We start from the raw sequence: 20,436 nt of genomic DNA on the forward strand, positions 1-20,436 counted from the left end.
CAGTGCCTCTTCTTGTTCACTGACAATGAGGGACAACGCCCACACACTGAGGCAAACAGTGAGCTGCCAGGAATACTCAGGGACTGCCAATGCCGCCTCTTTAAGCCCAAAACTGAGCCGCCAGGATAAACCTGAGACCGCCAGTACCTCTCTTGAGGATGCCTCCTTCCAGGACTGAGCTGCCGGGACAAGCCTGAGATTGTGAGTGTCACCACACATGCGCTGGTGACAGCAAAGGATAGTGCCCCCATGTGGTCCTGGACTTTCTTGTCATTGTAAAGCAAAATATAATACGCGAGTTCATCTCACTGCGAGTGTTGGTGTGGTCACTGCCAAACCCGGTGTCATCCCCGACATCACAACAGGTAAAGAGGAACTTTCTTTGCAAGTTCAACATGAATAGACAAGTGGCAGTAAACGAGCCAAGGTGGAGAGAGGATGTGTAACTGAACAATTGGGGAAATGAAGAAAGCAAAGTTGAAACGTGCCTAGAGTGAAAGTTGGTTGCTTGGAATCTTGCAAACCCAATGCCACCTTTCAGAGATATTTGGATGGGCACTTGAATAGACAAGATACACAGGGAAATGGGTCTAATTGTGGCCAATGCAATGGGAATGGTTGAGCAAAAAGTGTGGGCATGAATGTGCTGGGCCGAAGGACCCATTTCTCTGCTCGGCAACTCTGTGACCCTTTGAGAATTGATGGGGTCACTATAAGTCAACCTTTGAACCCTATCCTAAGGGAACCTCATTAATCTTAAAGTTCCTCTTTCACAAATAATGAGAATATCATAGTCACAGAATCATGGAGTTGCACAGTACAGAAATACACTCTTTGGACACCATGTCCTTGTTGCCTATTTAAGAAGAAGAAACGTTCACCCAAGTCCAAATATCTACCCAAGTATCATTATTGTTCTTCTGCAGTAAATATGATCTGAAAGTATTTGATGTGAACCCTGATATCTCTTACTTGAAACACATGCAATAGCAGATGTATTCCTATTTCATCAATATTTACCAGGAGGTTTGCATTTATACAGTGCTTCCAAAGCTGCCACATAGTGTGTGTCCAGGAAACTTTGACTTGATTTAGGGAATTCAATGAGGCACTGTGTTGAATCCTTAAAAAGCAGGTCCTTTCCTAATTTCTTGGAGTTGAACATCTCAAATGCGGCTGTCTGGGTCCCGTTCAAACCATGTTTCACCTGGAATAAGAAGCAAAGGTTACTGGTGTCACAAGTGTTATCCATTGATTTACATGTAGATTATACACACAGAACATAGCAACAGGACCAACTACTTTCTGAAATATATATGTTTTAGAATGAATGTTGTACATGCATATATATAAATTTATTTTGCTGCATTATTGGTGAAGGAACTTTACTGGGTTTTAAAAGGAACTAGACGAATTTTGATCACGAAAGTTATCGTACATTCACTAAATGAATACATTGTTGGACTGGTTAGACACATTGATCTCTCCTTGTACCTGACACCTGAATATATAACCAAAAGAAATAGCCATCAGATTGACGTAATGAACAATATCTCTAGACATCCTAATGTAGTTTAAACATTGGACTTTTAATGGTTTAATGGGCTGTTATTTCAACAATCTCAGGAAGAGTTAGTTTTCCAGGTATTAAAAAATGGTTGTTGTTCAAGACTGCCTGAATCCTACTCTCAATATGCCAAGGAAAGGAAAAAGTCAAGGGTTCAGTTTTGATACTCTCCTTTTCACAGAGGACAGTTCTATGGATGCCCACTCACGAGAGAGTCAGGGAGACGGAGAGAGAGCTCAACATGTTCAGACAAATTTAGGTGTGTTGACAGATCTCAGAAGAAATCCATTCAGACAATCTATATTACCAATAAAGGAAATGTTTTTAAATATCGGTCTCAATTATCCTGTCTGAGGACTCTCTGAAGAGATGGGAAAATGTCCTGGGTATCTGGTTTATGTGATGAAGGCCAACCATTGGAATCTCAGGGTCACCATGACACTTAATAACCCGTTAGCAGAAATGGTGCATTTCAGGTCTGCTTCTAAGAGTGAGCAAGTGACTTGACCTTAAGCTGAGACCGGTTACCATTTTTATAAGGTAATTAATGAATAGGTAAGTGTGATATTGAATTAATCTGAAAGAGAGAAATTAAATACACATTGAAATATAACAAAAGTGTACAAAAGAAATTGCAGAAGACATGACTCAGTAATTTAATTAAGGTGAGATATTTTTACACATCATGCGTCAGATTCAGAGGTCATAAATTTGAAAACATGTGCTGGACAATTGAACTGAATTGTATTTTGATCAAATAGTGAGATGAAGTTTAAATGTAACAATTGAACTGTGGAGTTTTGGAGAGAAATACCAAGTCAGGGTTTTGCTGGAAACTTTTTGGCTGAGCCATGAATCATTGTTGGGAGAAATCAAGATTCAAAGCATGGTACAATTCAACTATGAAGTCGCTCTGCATCATATAGTCAGGCACAGAACGTTTGTATTCACCTGTTGCTCTTTCAACATTTTAACAACATCTGTCCTCTTCTCTGCTCGAGTCACAACAGCGTGTGCTGGGACTTTGGCCAAGTTGCACTCCTTGTACCTGTCGACATTGACTACCTTGTTATTTGGGCACAGCAGACGATAATTGATAGACTTCAGATTCCGATTCCAATCTAGCACTCCATTCCCTAAATGAGAAAATAATTCCATCAATTATCATTCTCTCACAAATAACCAAAATAAATTTCTGGTTGAAAAGGACGGTGGCACCAAGTGGCACCAATTTCAATATAAAGGATGGAAACCAACATCCAGGCAATAGTTCTCGAGCATGTTGTGAATGAAGCAGCAAGGTGCCTTTCTTTTGATTAAAGCAATTAAGACCGATGAAAGGTCTATGGCTCAACAGTTTTCAGACAATTTCAATTCAGACATTTGCCAACATTTCATGGCCAAATGCTAAGCATCCAAATTTTCCAATCATGAGTACTCTAATGCAGCAGTCTGCTGGACACTATTACGAATCAAGGCATCAAAATGTATCCTTCCACAGTAATGCAGTGATGTACAGTGGAATAAGGTCAGCTTATTTTGGTGGTTAGTTTCTCATATTCTGCCGCACAGCCTGTATAATTGTATCCTTCTGTTCCTCCTTCAAAAGAGGATTATTTGGAGAATTACTGTGCCCATTGTGGAATAGTTAAGGGTATGACATTTTATAAATCAGATAGTAGTAGACTCCAAGGTAGATTCTGGGAGTGTTGAAAATATGTTAAAGAATCACAATGAACATACACATTTAAGTTTGCTAATGATATAATACAAATGTATGAAGATAAGGATTGGTAGGAAAATAACTGCAGATGCTGGTACAAATCGAAGGTATCACAAAATGCTGGAGTAACACAGCAGGTCAGGCAGCATCTTGGAGAGAAGGAATGGGTGACGTTTCGGGTCGAGACCCTTCTTCAGACTGACCCTTCTTCACATCAGTCTTGACCCGAAACGTCACCCATTCCTTCTCTCCAAGATGCTGCCTGACCTGCTGAGTTACTCCAGCATTTTGTGATACCAAGATAAGGTTTAGTTTAAGTGGAAAGGGAAGAAAAAAAATGACAAGATGGCTGCATTATTTTGAATCTGGACATTGCTGGCAAAGCCAACATTTCTTGTCCATTCCTAAATGCCATTGCTAGGTCAAGAATCAGGCACAGCAGTGTGTGAGTCAGATCAAGTAACGGCAACAATAGAGGATCGCAATAGAAACAGTCTGCTAATTATGTGGTCATCATGGTTCTTATTTCAAATTCCAAATTATTATCTGAAATTAAATTCCATAGGTCTGAAATGAGGAGCCAGCACAGAGGAAGATTTGGGGCAGATTGCCCATGATCATGTTGAAAGTAGGCCCAGGCTTGAGGGCCCAAGAGGTTCACTCTTGCTGCTGTTTTCTCATGTTTGTTTGCAAGTCACACATACCGTCAGTATTCTCTGGCACAGTTGTATGCTTAACGAAAGCAACGTCGCCTACATCCACAAGGCACCTGAAGGAGATTTAAACAATTAGTTACCAGAGAGCATCCATGTGTGTGGACCTAGTGTGATCGGAGAGTTATGTGGTGTGGCTGCTTTTTAACAATATCACACTGTGAAGCAGCCTGTCTAGAGTAGAGCAAATAAACTATTGCCTCTTTTGATATATATATATATACTGTGCTTCAATATATTTACAAAAAAAACTGCCTTATTATTTTCCATGCCCACTCCTGAAGGCATTTACTGGTCTATAGACTGCCAGCCAAAACCAGCAGGAATAGGCAAAGAAAACTGGGGAAAGAACGTATCAAATCTTTCCTATACCTTTTCCATTTTGTGAGCCGATTTATGTGGCTGGTCCAGATGAGATTGTGATCAATGGTAAACTCTTAGGATATTATTAGTGTGGGTCTTGGCAATGGTTGCAAATTTTAAGAGTTAATACCATCTCTTGTTCAAAATGATCATCAGCTGCCTTTTCTATGTTGCGAATGTTATTTGCTGCCTATTAATTCACATCCAATTGTCGTGCAGATCATGCTGCTTGCAGGCATGAATTTCTTCATTCGTTGAGGAGTTGCAAATGGAACTGAGCAAAACATCAGCAAACATTCCCACTCCAACATAATCTTGGCAGGAAAGTTGATGACATAGATGAAAAATGGTTGAACCTAGGACACTGTCATGAGAAAACCCAATATGACTGATGGAACTTTGATAAGCAATATCCAATAATTGCATATGTGTGAGGTATGATTTCAGCCATGGATCTGTTCTCTCTTTGTGCCCACTGACATCAATATTACAAGGGCTCCTTGATGTCCATACAGTCAAACATTACTTTGATACCAAGGGTAGTACTGTATATTTCACCCTTTCTCTCGGATTCAGCTACTGAAAAGGTTATTTAAATCAAAATACAAGTATTTCTGTAGAAAGGAGGGAAATTTTGCTAAGTTTTCACTGAAGACTGTGAGGGTGTTTGACAACTAAAGAGGAGTTTTAGGTGGACACAATTGTTGACCATTATTAATCATAACACAACTGCATTTCAGACAAATGAAGATTTATTACTGTACCTGAAGGCTCCACTGTAACTGAAGTATTTTTCATTGCTGTTGGCTGCACATTTATCTTGTAGACTTAGTTTGCTTTTCATACCACCGCACAGGGAACACAGTTTGGGATTAATGTTTTTCGCTCCTGGAGCACAACTTGCACTGAAATATGATGCTTTATTCAAAAAGAAAATTAGTTAATTTTCGTAGTTAATAAAATGATTTTAAGACTATGCATTTGCCTCATCACTGACAGTGCTATCTTTAGACTTTGTGGTAACATTAAGCAGTTGTACTCAGCTGAGATGGAAAGCAGACTGGAAATTCTAAGAACTGCAGATGCTGGAATATTGAGCAAAACACAAAATGCTGGAGTAACTCAGCAGGTCTGGCAACATCTGTGGAGGGAATGGATAGGTGACATTTTGGGTCAAGATCCTTCTTCAAACTGGAAATTCTATTGGAGTTCACAAAGAGGGCATACCTATCACAATGGGAAGCGCAACTTGAGAGGAACACAAATGCTTGTGGAGTTGAAACATTTTTTCTCCTATCTACTGGAAGAGTGACCAGGGTTCCTTGAAACACAAGAGACCACTGACGCTGGGATCAGGAGCAAATCCTGAATGGATCACACTCCAAAAGGCTGGTAAACTATACCTGTTGGTTCTCATGTGGGTCTATCATAGGCTTCTTTTGGACTATAGAGTCACAGTGAATGCCACCATCCCAACAAATTGGATGGTTTTATTGCTTTTATTAAAGACAAACCATTCAGTCTAACCAAGTACTTAGAGCAATCCACAAAGTAAGTCAACTGCACTGCTCTGGTAGAAACATAATTCTGCTTCTACTCAATAACAATGATGTCAAAGATATTGGTCCAAAGCATTCCATTCACGGACAATCTTTCCGGATGAATTTTATTACTTTTATGAATCATCATCTCATATGCAGCCTTAAAATTTGCTCTGCCAGCAAATAATGTCTATACTCTAATATTGCTGATTGGTCTTTCAGATCACATAAGTGATAATCCGAGTTCTGGAAGTCTGGAAGTAAAAATAATCTGAATAGAAACATAGAAACATAGAAAATAGGTGCAGGAGTAGGCCATTCGGCCCTTCGAGCCTGCACCGCCATTCAATATGATCATGGCTGATCATCCAACTCAATATCCCGTACCTGCCTTCTCTCCATACCCCCTGATCCCTTTAGCCACAAGGGCCACATCTAACTCCCTCTTAAATATAGCCAATGAACTGGCCTCAACTACCTTCTGTGGCAGAGAATTCCACAGATTCACCACTCTCTGTGTGAAAAAAAACTTTCTCATCTCGGTCCTAAAAGACTTGAACTGTGACCGCTTGTTCTGGACTTCCCCAACATCGGGAACAATCTTCCTGCATCTAGCCTGTCCAACCCCTTAAGAATTTTGTAAGTTTCTATAAGATCCCCCCTCAATCTTCTAAATTCCAGCGAGTACAAGCCGAGTCTATCCAGTCTTTCTTCATATGAAAGTCCTGCCATCCCAGGAATCAATCTGGTGAACCTTCTCTGTACTCCCTCTATGGCAAGAATGTCTTTCCTCAGATTAGGAGACCAAAACTGTACGCAATACTCCAGGTGTGGTCTCACCAATGCCCTGTACAACTGCAGCAGAACCTCCCTGCTCCTATACTCAAATCCCCTCGCTATGAATGCCAACATACCATTCGCTTTCTTCACTGCCTGCTGCACCTGCATGCCTACTTTCAATGACTGGTGTACCACGACACCCAGGTCTCGTTGCATCTCCCCTTCTCCTAATCGGCCACCATTCAGGTAATAGTCTGCTTTCCTGTTCTTGCCACCAAAGTGGATAACCTCACATTTATCCACATTGTACAGCATCTGCTATGCCTTTGCCCACTCACCTAACCTATCCAAGTCACGTTGCAGCCTCCTAGCATCCTCCTCACAGCTAACACTGCCCCCCAGCTTCGTGTCATCCGCAAACTTGGAGATGTTGCATTCAATTCCCTCGTCCAAATCATTAATATATATTGTAAATAGCTGGGGTCCCAGCACTGAGCCTTGCGGTACCCCACTAGTCACTGCCTGCCATTCTGAAAAGGACCCGTTTATTCCTACTCTTTGCTTCCTGTCTGCCAGCCAGTTCTCTATCCACATCAATACTGAACCCACAATACCGTGTGCTTTAAGTTTGCATACTAATCTCTTATGTGGGACCTTGTCGAAAGCCTCCTGGAAGTCCAGATATAACACATCCACTGGTTCTCCCTTATCCACTCTACTAGTTACATCCTCGAAAAATTCTATAAGATTCGTCAGACATGATTAACCTTTCATAAATCCATGCTGACTTTGTCCAATGATTTCACCACTTTCCAAATGTGCTGCTATCCCATCTTTAATAACTGACTCTAGCATTTTCCCCACTACCGATGTTAGACTAACTGGTCTGTAATTCCCCATTTTCTCTCTCCCTCCCTTTTTGAAAAGTGGGGTTCCATTAGCTGTATATGCTAATACACATATTGAATGAGGAATACTGAATGTGGACAACAGATTTTATTCCAAAGTGGGGTTCTTTCCGTGAGGATCTCCACATACTATACAGTGTTTGGAAAGATCTCAACTAGGGAGAGGTAAAGAACAACTTTTCCACGATTTATTACTTTTTATACAGAATCAACAGCTAATTACAATCTTAATCCAATTCCCATGGTTACAGAGAAAACAAAACCATTAATAACAGGTCACATGCTTTCAGGGAAATGCATCACCTAGAGTGGATTCAAAACTAACTTTTCCTACTTTCACACATGCCCATATAAGGAGTTATTATTGAGAAAGAAGAAAACTTATCTACTATTGTACGTGCAATCCAGCAGCAGCATGACCTTGCGTCTAACTGCTTCAACATCCAAGGTAATACTGGAAACAAGGCACTCATTTAAGAACAAAGATACCCTTTAGTGCCTGTCTGTTCCCTATCACTCCTAAACGAATAAACACATTCATTCCCACTAATAACACTATTCTGCAACAAGCATCCATTTCACTGCTTTCTACTGAAAATAAGCATTCATTTTCTATTAGCTAAAACAACAACAAAAGTAACCATCTACAACCATCCACAACAAAATATCAACATCTCTAATTAACTATACCAGCTAAAAGCGTCTTTATACAATATAGATTCTCATAAGTATCACTGCAATCTGACTACAAAAATGGATTGTGCAAACACATAGAACAAGTAGAACAAATCATACTTTAAGGTAAAGATGCCAAACTTTGTTTTCAGTTATTGTGCTAGATTTTGGTCGTACCAATAATCTTCTACTCAAGTCAATTGACTAAATCCCCTTTCTAGGAAGTATCCCATGCACCAAAACTTCAATCCTTGCTATATGCACTGTCTTCTTTTCTCAGCATCACCACACAGGTCAGAAGCACAGTTGGCTGCTCTGGCATGCCTGAGGTAAGGGTTGAGCAGATAACAAATGAATCAAGTTATATATCTGACATGTAAACATATTTCTGACACTTCCTCCCAAAGTGGTAAATATTAGAGTGGGCAGCCAAAAGGATAATAAGTTTGAAAGTAGCAGAGAGCTGATGCTAACATTAATTATTTTCCCCTGCTCCAGCAGACCCATCATCTCAGCGTGCTCCCGCCCTGCTGAACTTATCTTCACATACCTTGATTCCTTGCTATTCCCACTTGTCTAGTCCCTTTCCACCTGCAGCTGAGACACCTCACGTGTCCTTTAACACTTTAAAACTTTTAATTTCTAGACCCCCATTGCCTAATCTTCACCATGGATGTCCAGTCCCTCTACATCTCCTTCTCCTACCAGGAAGATCTCAAGGCCCTTTGTTTCTTCCTCCAACATAGACCCAATCAATTTCCCTCTACTAACACTCTCTTCTTTGCAGAACCTATCCTCACCCTCAACAAGTTTTCTTTCGATTCCACTAATTTCCTCCAGGTTAAACGTATGGCTAATGGGTACTCGCATGGTCCCCAGCTATTCCTGCCTAACATTGGTTATGTCAAACAGCCATTATCTCAGGCATACACAGGCCCTATCCCCCAACACTTTCTCCACTACGTTACCAACTGCACTGGTGTGGCTTACTATACTCATGGATTTCATTAACTTCACTAATAACTTCTACCCTGCCCTCAAATTCACCTGGACCATCTCTGACAACTGTCTCCCCTTTCTTGATCTGTCTCCATCACAGGGGGCAGACTATAGACTGAAGTCCTATAAACCTAATGACTCCCACAGTTATCTGGTCTACATTGCCACTTGCCGGCGCTATTTCCTACTCCCAATTCCTCCGTCTCTGCCACATCTGCTCCCAAGATGAGAATTTCCATTCTAGGACAACTGAGATGTTGTCTTTCTTTGGTAAATGTGCGTTTTCCCCTTCTGTCATAGATGGAACCCTGCCCCGTGCTTCCTCTGAATCCAACATATCATACTTCAACATTTCCGTCACCTCTAACCTGATCCAACCACTAGTCACATCTTTCCAACTCCACCCCTTTTCCGCCTTCCATAGCGACCACTCCCTCTGCAGCCCCCTGGTTCACTCATCCCTTCCCACCAAGCTATCCCCTCCCCAGGAGATGTAACATCTGTCCCTACACCTCCTCCCTCGCTTCCATCCAGGGCCCCAAGCAGTTCTTCCAGTTGAGACAGAGGTTCACATATGCCTCCTATAACCTTATCTTCTGCATCCGGTGTTTCCGATGTGACCTGCTGTACATTGGCAAGACCAAGTCCAAACTTGGTGACCATTTCGCTGAACACCTGCCCCCCCCACCCCCCAAGCTTCTCAATCCGCAATTCTTCAACACATGTATCGTTCTTATCTCTGGCCTTTGTTCCAATCATGTGCCAGTCAATAAGTCCCCCTTGCTTGTGTCAACATTACCTGCCATGCTTTGCCCTGCCTCTCCCCTTTTCCAACCTTCTTCTCCCCATCTACAATCAGTCTGAAGAAGACTTCGAAACGTCACCTATCCATGTTCTCCAGAGATGCTGCCTAAACTGTTGAGTTAACTCCAGCGCATTGTGTCCTTTGCGTTTTAACCAGCATCTGCAGTTCTTTGTTTCTGCTAATAATCCTTGAACCTACTTCATCCTTTTGCCGTCAATCAACAGCATGCAATTCTGTGCCTATACTTGGAATGCAAAATGGCTTTCCAAACATGAAGAACTCAGCACTATTGAATGTTCCAGGTGGTAACAAGGAGAGTCACTGATGCACAATGTATTTTAACAAGGCATATGGAAATATTTCGCAAGGCAGATTGATCACAGGAATTGATAGCCAGACAGCCTATGGGAAAGTGGCAAGTTAGTTTAAAAGTTAATAATGGTTAACATGACATTCAGTGATTGGGGGTTGCATGCAGTGGGGTTTACCAGAGTTCATTGTGTGTGCTTTCTTTACAGTTTTAGCAATATAAGTCTTTTGGATTTAAATGTCGGGGTGATACTTATGTTTGACGATGATACAAAAATGGTAGCGTGGTTGGTAGTGAGCAAAGATTTTCTAGCATGAAGATATCAATGGACTAATGAGACAAGCAATGGGGTTTCATTTAAAGTAGTATGAGGTAAAGCATTTAAGCAAGGCAAACAAGGCCAAGAGATTGACTGATGGTAGGATACTAAGTATAAAGAAACAGAGAGAATCTGGCATGTTTTCCCCTGGGTCCCTAAAGATAGCAGGTCAGGCAGAGAGAGTTAATTTTTTAAAACATGCAGGATACCTGCCATTTTTGATCAAGACATGGAACACAAAAGCAGGGAATGCATTCCTGAATTGCATACATTAGGTTGTAGCCAGAGTTCCGTACATAACTCTGCTCTCTTTTCGAGAGCAATGAGAGCACTTGCTATAGTTATGAGGAGAATTAGATAGAGCTTTAGGGGCTAGCGGAATCAAGGGATATGGGGAGAAGGCAGGCACAGGTTACTGATTTAGATGGTCAGTCATGATCACAATGAATGGCGGTGCTGGCTAGAAGGGCCAAATGGCCTCCTCCCGCACCTATTTTCAATTTTTTCTATGAGAGACTGTGGGACAGACTGTTTCCTTTAAGATGGAGGAAACTGAGGGGACTATTGACTGTGTCGCATAAAGTTATGAGAGGTCTAGCTGGGGGCAAACAAAGAGACCTGTTGCAGAAAGAACAAAGCTTTGGTGTGGCATCGATTTAAATGGGAAAAATTGGGGAGAATTGAGATTTTTTTTAAATCACTTGATCAGTGGGGAGTCTCGAAATCATCATCTGAAAGGGTGATCGAGGCAGAAGCCTGTTTTTTCATACCAGGAGAGTTGCCTGGCACCTTTGAAACAACAGTCTCTCTGCCTGCTATGGCCAACCAGATCCAGAAATTTACCTGTGTCCAAGTGTGTTTTGACTTTGGGTTTTGATGTTGTAAAGGAGAACATATGAAATGTTGATAATAGGAAGCAGACAATGAAGTGAAAATAGTGCAAAGTTTTAAAACACACATTGAGAAGAATCAGAAACAAAAACAAGGTACAAAATTGAGAGGCCAGAAAGTGAGTGAGACATACATAGAAGTAATAAAAGGATAAGAAGTAGAAAGTAGAGGCAATGGAAATGAAAGCATTTTTTCTGGAACGGCATTTATTAATTGTGCCCTGGAACACGAGAAAAACATTAGCTCAATCAATTTAAAACTTTGCCAATGAGAAAAATATGAATCACACTTACAATTATAAATTTCACAAGGTTTGATCTTTCCCTCTTTAACTAGGGTTCCAATGGGCATGATCCAGCCTGCAGTGCGACCAAGGGCTGTGTGACACGACTTCTTCCCCTTCAGTGTTTCCCAGGTCAGGCTCAGATCCTTCACGACGGCCACAGCATAGTAAGAGGCTGTGCAATGAACACAAAAATATTTGATAGTCCCAGTGGAAAAATAAATAAATATTGAAGTAGAGCACTGTGCAGCTTTTGGGGGAAAGGCATTGGAATTAAGTTTGGATCATTCCAGTGAAGAACAGAAAAAGTTTTTGATGGACTGGAAGATTTTGCTCTGTGCTGTTAACTTCTATGGCTTCGGAATATTAATGCCACTGATTTTACTGTGGACTTGATGTTGCAGATTTCATTTGCATGTTTTTGAGAATGGGACTGTGCTGTTTTGGACCGTGTTAAGAGGAGTCTAGTGGGGTGGCAGCCTGCAATTTAGTTAGTGCCTGCACTGAGATTAGCAGGTAGAAGGGTAGGGAAGGATTGATCAGTGCCTGTGCTGAGTTAGGAGAGAGGAAAGTAGGGTTGGAGGAGTGATCAATGTGCAGGCTGATCAGGTTCAGAAGGGTGGGGTTGGGTGTCGGGACTATGCTGACGTTGGAATGATAGAACGACTGAGGAAGGCCAAAGGTTGCAGCTGGCAATCGCGTTTGTGTTGGAAGAATTTAGAATCCACCAGAGGGTCTGGAGGTTTGTTAGCCAATATAATGGAAGGAGCCTCAAGGTGGATAAGATCCATTGCATCAAAGTGTTAGAAGGTTGGGTGTTGGGTGCTTGAGGACTGGGAAGTAACATCAGAGGTTTTGGATGCAGAGTGTCGGTGCAGTGTGTAAGTCAGGGCTAGTTGACCCAAAGGATGAAATGTAAGCGTAAGGTGTAAAGCCAATGGCCAAAGTCAGGCATAAGGTGCTTTGCACAGTGAATGGCATCATCACATGTACTACAATGCAAAATTGATATCAGTACAGAACTGACTTAGGCTAGAAACAAACTTGGTTGCACTTCCTGAGCAATTCAAAGCCAATCAAAAGTAGTCATTATCACATCTCACTCCAGAAAAACAAAATCAATTTTCAGGTCTAATGTTGATCATACAAACAAGTCTGACCCTCGGCTGCAATATTCAGAGGCAGTACTTAGTGCAGCTGTAGAATTGGAGTGCATCAATTTCCATGACTGCCAAAAAGGTCCTATTCACCTTGGGTTAGTTAAAATCGTGTGCTCGGACTTCGTCAGTGTCTCGTCGATAAGCATGTTATAACAGGCTGAAGGACAGGGTAGCTCACAAAATGTGGAGGAGCGGCCAGAATGGATTGCAGAACATGCCCTGCAGTTCTTGTTCTTAACAAACTGCTGGCCATTTGCCTTCCATTGCTTTATGTTTGTTCAGTTACTCTGCTATAAACCCACCATTAGTATACCTCTGAAAAGGAAATTAACTTTTCATCCTGTCATCCTTGCAATTACTTTACTCTCCACCAAATGGATCCTCCTAAATTCTTTCCCCATTCTTTTAGGAATTCTGTTTATAGCAATTAGATTGCAGTCTTATCAAAGTCAAATATGATATATTCGAGTTTGATGAAAATAATAATTTCTCACCCTTCAATGTCAGTCGGTGTTTTGACATGGCTGACCTCATCATATTTCCCCAGTCATCCTAATATTTTGTCCATCTGGCTGGGGTCACAGCTCCCCAGGCCCGTCCTTCTCTAAACTAGTCATAACCACAGAAGCAATTGTAATGGCTATTCATCTCATTCGGAACCTTTATTTATGGGTTTGGTAATGATCTATTCTTAGCTCCCCATCCAGCTTCTTAGCAACTCCATTCCAACAACACTGAATGTCAGTGTATGCTGACACCCTATCCCATCATTCTGTAATTCCCTGTCTGTCAGAAAGCTTGCCTGACATGGATTCGTAGAGCCATACAGCATGAAAACACGCCCAACCAGTTCATCCCAACCAACATGCCAAGTCTAAGCTGGTCCCATTTGCCTCTAAACCTTTCCGATCCATGTACCTGTCCAATTGTCTTTGAAATATTGTTTTCGTACCTGCCCCAACTACCTCCACTGGCAGCTCATTCCATATACCCACCACCCTCTGTGTAAAAAATGTTACCCCTCAGTTTCCTATTCAATCTTTCACCTGTCACCTTGAACCAATGTCCTCTGGTTCTTGATTACTCTATCTGGGTAAAATACTTTGTGCATCCAATCTATCAATTTCCCACATGATTTTATACATCTCTAAATGATCAATCCTCAGTCTCTTAAGCTCCATATTAAACTCCAAGCCTGCTCAACCTCTTCCTATAGCTCAGGTCCTTGAGTCCTTGTAAAATTTCTGTAAATCATTTTTTTGCGCTCATTACAGCTTAATGGCATCCTTCCTCTCACAGGGTAACCAAAACTGAACACAATAATCAATTCTCATCAATGTGCAACTGTAACATAACATCCCAACTCTATACTTGTAAACGAACATCTGCAGTTCCTGTAACTCCTTCTATACATGTTCTTACTTTCTGTCTTACCCAAGTCCCACATAACTTTGTACACCTCAATCAACAGCTCTCTCATCCTCCTCTCCTCCAAGGAAAAACAAACCTTTCATTCAGTCTCCCTTTATAACTGAAACACTTCTTTCAAGGCAATATCATGGCAAATCTCTGCAACTCCCCAGTGCAATTATGTGCTACCTGTACTACACAGAATTGCAGCATACTCTAGCTTGGAGTAATAAATGTTTTACAGTATCCTGCCATAACCTCCCTACTCTTGTATTCAATGCCTTATTAATGAATTTAATAATCCTGTATGACTTCTTAAATGCCCTGGGTTGTCACCTTTGAAGATCCTGGATTTGTACATCAAAGTCCCTCTTTCCTCAATACTCCCTCAGACCTAACCATGCAATTTGTATGTCCTAGCCTCATTAATATTCACTTACTACATTACCTCATGTTTATCAAGTTTAAATTCAATTTGCCATTGCCCTGATCGTCTTACCAACTCACCAATACTAACAGCATTACTGTATAGATGTTTGCATCATCTGCAAGCTTAGTAATGATACTTCCTACACTCGCGTATTAGGATATTTCACCAACTGAAAGAGTGTGGGAATTGATTCTTGTGGTATGTCACGAGTCACAGACTTCCAAGCATGAAAACAACCCTTTGCTTTCACCCTTTGCCTCCTATTATCATTTTGGTCTTACTGGGTCTTACTCTTTAAGTTATCTTGCCTTTAATGTACGCTGCAAAATCTATTGATTTCCTGATCAGGTGGCGTTTGGCATTGTCTTAATGCTGATCATTCCCAGTGACTGCACAAATTCAATGTGTCTGAGAAGTATATGTTTTAACACTTACGTATACTTTGTGCGCTGGCTACATGTTTGCAAAGCTCATGATCTTCTGTAAGAAGAAGGGAAGAAGTATAATTTTCAATAATGATTGCAAGATAATGGCTTACAAAACTTAAGTTCTCACATTCACATTTCCTAGTTACAACAAAAGGTCACAAAATCCAATCATTAACTCTGTTTCTCTGTATATAAGATGTAGGAGAACATAACTTTGGATCAAATCTATGGAGAATAACATTTCCGAATCTGCACATACAAGTTTATTGGTTTAGTTTAATTTATTATTGTCATGTGTATCCAATCAGTGAACAGCAAAAAGCTTTTTGTTGTGTGCTGTCCAGTCAGTGAAAAGACAATACATGATTACAATCAAGCTGTCCACAATGTGCAGATACAGGAGAAAGGGTATAGCATTTAATGCAAGATAAAGTCCAATAAAGTCCAATTAAAGCTAGTTTTAAGGCCTCCAATGAGGTAGATGGGACTGTTCTCTAGTTGGTGATAGGACAGTTCAGTTGCCTGGGAAGAAACCGTTCCTAAATCTGGAGGTAGGCATTTTCAAACTTCTGTACCTCTTGCCTGATGGGAGAGGGGAAAAGAGGGAGTGATCAGGATGAGACTGGTCCTTGATTATGCTGGTGGCCTTGCCAAGGCAGTGTAGATGGAGTACATGGAAGGGAGGTTGGTTTGCATGATGTTCTGGACTACGTCCACGATAGATAACATGCATTGAGGAAAGGACGTTATTTAGCAGATGGGAGTATCTCTAGATGTATTAGAGGAATAAGCCTAAATTCACCATACAGTGATACATAAAAAATCTTTGGTGACGCATATTCTTCCTAATCCAATAATCACCTCAGTATAACCTTCTCCTTCTTAAAACAAGCGTTTCAATGGGAATGAGCTAGGACTATAAACATATAAAATTCTTAAGTGGTTGGAGTGGCTAGATGCGGGAAGATTGTTCCCGATGTTGGGGAAGTGCAGTACCAGGGGTCACAGCTTAAGGATAAGGGGGAAGTCTTTTAGGACCGAGATGAGAAAACATTTCTTCACACAGAGAGTGGTGAGTCTGTGGAATTCTCTGCCATAGAAGGTAGTTGAGGCCAGTTCATTGGCTATATTTAAGAGGGAGTTAGATGTGGCCCTTGTGGCTAAAGGGATCAGGGGGTATGGAGAGAAGGCAGGTACAGGCTACTGAGCTGGATGATCAGCCATGATCATATTGGATGGCGGTGCAGGCTCGAAGGGCCGAATGGCCTACTCCTGCACCTATTTTCTATGTTTCTATGACTGCATGAGCTGAAGAATAGACCTCCTCCATTCAACAATTCATGCTACAAGTTATTTAAGATCAAGTGAAGGTAATTATTTAAAACTTTATGCAATAAACTTACTTTTGTTGTAATATTCAGACATAACTGCAATAAGACCGCACTTTTCTGCAAGGTAAATTTGGCCACCATCGAGAGTAACTGCATCAGCTTCGCTGAACTGCAATCAAAGGAATAAATCATTTGTGTGCATGTCTCGCACTCTCCCACTCTCTGTTACACTCCCTCCGACTCACTCTCTCTCTCTCCCACCCCCATTGCCACCTCCGCCCCTTCCCACCCACAACGTAAACACTTAACGTGATTTTTAAGGTGACTACAGGCCGGTGGTTGCACGGTCGCCGGTGTGTTGCGGGCATGGTCGTGAGTAGTCTCCAAAGAATCGTAGCTTTTTTCTGGTCGCCACAGAATAATCTCGCTGCTCGAAAATTTTCGGTGACTGTTGGCTTGGCGCCAATGATCATTGCTTGGCGACTCCGGTTGTGGGCGCTGTCGTAGGTTGTCGCCAGGTGACTTGGGTTGTCACCGGTGCTGACGACGGTTATCCACCTTTTATAAGAATTTTGTTTGTTTGAATAAAGTAAATTTTGGACATTTTGACAAAAGATTGATGTTTGAAGTTATTGTATTTCAGAGTAGTTTCTCATGGCATCTCTTTCAAATATTTTGATTTCATTTATTTTGACCAATAAAACAAATGGTTTTATTGTACTGCATTGAAAGGTGAACTCTTTTCATTTATTTTGACGTTGCACTGCATTGGGTCTCTTCAGGGACAAGGGCTTCAACCACACAGACCTCTTCTTGGGCTTCTTCTTCCCCATTCTTCTTGTCCTTCTGTCTTGCAGAATTTTAAGCATGAGGGCTGCTGCAAACAGCAGGGCTTGTTCTTCTTGTAAGAGCAATGCTATCATCTGTTGCTCTATGGCAGTCATGAAGCAGAATGATTGGAAACCCTACCCACAACCCTTTGGCACCAAAATTACGTGAAATGGCTATAGTTGTCATCAGTTGTGACGGTACATGGTCGTAGCTTGTCGAGGGTGGAGGTAGGTTGACTTCGGTTGTCGTAGCTTGTCGTAGGCGCTGTCGTAGGTGGACGTCCTAAGTCGCGACGACTGGGTCGCCGGTTGTCGGTAGCTTGCCGTCGACTGGTAGGTTGTCGTTGCTGGTCGTAGACATTGTCGTAGGGGGAGTCCAATCGCTGGTTTTTCGGCGATCTGCTACGACTTTGACAGTCGCCGGCAGTTGCCTTAAAAATCGCCAAAATGGGACAGGCCCTTAGGATCCTCTCCACATTTATACTTGATTAATGAAGTTAGTCATTCATTCTAGGCAGTCAAGAGAAATTCTAGCTGTCTCATTCATTACCCCTGCTGCTCCATTATTGCCTGTAAATTATGACCTTTCTGTATTTTACAATTGGCTGTCTGGTTATCAGGATTATCATCAATTATCGAGTTTGAAACTTCACTGCCCCTCCGCAGAAGGGAAGTTTTCAGTAACTTTTACAACATACTTATATATCAAACAAGTATTGATTGAATACATTAAGATTAGATATCATCTGGGAAATTATTCATGTACTGTAACTGAATATGACATCAAATTGGAAGGGATATTCGAGGTTGTTACATTTTGGTGGCAGAAATTAAAAGCTTGTTAAAAAGCCAGTACTTGGTGATTTTTTTCTTTTGTTGAAATCACAAAATAATTTTAAAACAATAATATTGAATAGAAGATCAACCTAATTAAATGGAGAGTATGGAAACAATATGGAAAGTAAACCAGAAACAATAATCGAAAAGCAGAAAAATGGCAGATGTTGGAAATCCGAAATAGAAACAGAACCCACCAGTTATGGTGAATTTGACTGTAATTGTGGAGAGAGGACCTCAGAAGATAACATTAGAAATGAAATAACTGTGAGATCCCCCATAAAACACTCATGAATAATGTCAGAGCATCTAGAACCTACCAGAATAGCAGGCCAATTGACTGAAAGAAGAGAGCAGCAGTAAAAAGAACATAGTCAGAAAAACAGAAGGGGAATTGAATGAGACAAGGATCTATTCTGGGAAAAAAAACTGCAGTTGCTGGTAATCTAAAATAAAAGTAGAAAATGCTATTCATGATTTAGATGTTGGAGAGAGGGAAGGAAAGAGTCGTAACTTAAATGGAATAGTCAGTATACAGTGTTGAGTAAATCCGGAATGATCAAAATATTGGCAAATGAATTTCAAGTGTGAAGTATTACATTTAGTAACAAACATAAACGGGTTGCTTGATATTACTTCCATAGAATTGCTGTCTCACAGCTACTGACACCCGGTGCCAACTGAGGAGAGTTTGCAAGCTTTCACTGTGACGGTGTGCGTTTTCTCTGGGTATTCCAGCTTCCACCCACATCCCAAAGACTTACCAATTGGTAGATTAGTTGACTGTAAATTGCCTCTAATGTGTGGGTGAGTGGTGGAATCTGGAGGGGAGTTAATAGGAATGTGAGGAGAATAAATTACACGTAAAAGAATATTGGGGAGAGGGAGTGTTGCGTGAGCTTGTACAAACTTGATGAGTGGAAATGACCTCCTTACATGTCAAGTGGAGGTAGGTAAACTTTGCTTCCAGTGCACTTGGAATTGTGAATAGAGGAGTGCCGCAAGGCTCAGTGTTGGGGCCGCAACTGTTTACCTTTTTTATTAATGATTTGGAAGAGGGAATTAGAAGCAACACTAGCAAGTTTGTGGATGACACAAAGCTGGGTGGCAGTGTGAACTGCAAAGAGGATGTTAGGAGGTTGCAGGGTGACCTGGACAGGTTGAATGAGTGGGCAGATGCGTGGCAGATGCAGTATAATATAGATAAATGTGAGGTTATCCACTTTGGCGGCAAAAACAAGGAGGTAGATTATTATCTCAATGGTGTTAGGTTAGGTAAGGGGGAAGTGCAACAAGACCTGGGTAACCTTGTACACCAGTCACTGAAAATTGGCGTGCAGGTACAGCAGGCAGTGAAGAAAGCTAATGGCATGTTGGCCTTCATTACGAAAGGATTTCAGTATAGGAGTAAAGAGGTTCTTCTGGAGTTGTACAGGGCCCTGGTAAGACCACATCTGGAGTATTGTGTACAGTTTTGGTCTCCTAATTTGAGGAAGGACATCCTTGTAATTGAGGCAGTGCAGCGTAGGTTCACGAGATTGATCCCTGGGATGGCGGGACTGTCATATGAGGAAAGATTGAAAAGACTAGGCTTGTATTCAATGGAGTTTAGAAGGATGAGAGGGGATCTTATAGAAACATATAAAATTATAAAAGGACTGGACAAGTTAGATGCAGGAAAAATGTTCCCAATGTTGGGCGAGTCCAGAACGAGGGGCCACAGTCTTAGAATAAAGGGGAGGCCATTTAAAACTGAGGTGAGAAGGAACTTTTTCACCCAGAGAGTTGTGAATTTGTGGAATTCTCCGCCACAGAGGACAGTGGAGGCCAAATCACTGGATGGATTTAAGAGAGAATTAGATAGAGCTCTAGGGGGTAGTGGAATCAAGGGATATGGGGAGAAGGCAGACACGGGTTATTGATTGTGGACGACCAGCCATGATCACAATGAATGGCGGTGCTGGCTCGGAGGGCCGAATGGCCTCCAGCTGCACCTATTTTCTATGTTTCTATGTTTCTAAAAGATAGTTATGGTTCAAATCATCATACAAAGAATGTAGCGATTGGAGATGGTGCAAAAATGGGTTTGCAATGATGACAACAGAACTATGAAGTGTTACCTATTAGTAATTC

At 41.4% G+C, this 20,436-nt stretch overlaps 1 protein-coding gene across 1 annotated transcript in view; it reads right to left on the bottom strand.

The window, feature by feature from the left end:
* LOC144599072 (uncharacterized) overlaps positions 1–20,436 on the bottom strand; it is a 91,712-nt gene that overhangs the window by 54,771 nt on the left and 16,505 nt on the right. Inside the window, exons 10-16 of the mRNA XM_078409794.1 lie at positions 16,709–16,805; positions 15,313–15,357; positions 11,888–12,052; positions 5,131–5,284; positions 3,995–4,059; positions 2,519–2,703; positions 1,021–1,207 (exon numbers count right to left, since the gene is read on the bottom strand). Coding sequence (XP_078265920.1) covers positions 1,021–1,207; positions 2,519–2,703; positions 3,995–4,059; positions 5,131–5,284; positions 11,888–12,052; positions 15,313–15,357; positions 16,709–16,805 — 898 coding nt within the window. The remainder of the gene's footprint in view (positions 1–1,020; positions 1,208–2,518; positions 2,704–3,994; positions 4,060–5,130; positions 5,285–11,887; positions 12,053–15,312; positions 15,358–16,708; positions 16,806–20,436) is intronic.

This window comes from Rhinoraja longicauda, chromosome 13 (genome assembly GCF_053455715.1).
Source record: "Rhinoraja longicauda isolate Sanriku21f chromosome 13, sRhiLon1.1, whole genome shotgun sequence".
In the NCBI taxonomy this organism is placed as follows: Eukaryota; Metazoa; Chordata; class Chondrichthyes; order Rajiformes; family Arhynchobatidae; genus Rhinoraja; species Rhinoraja longicauda.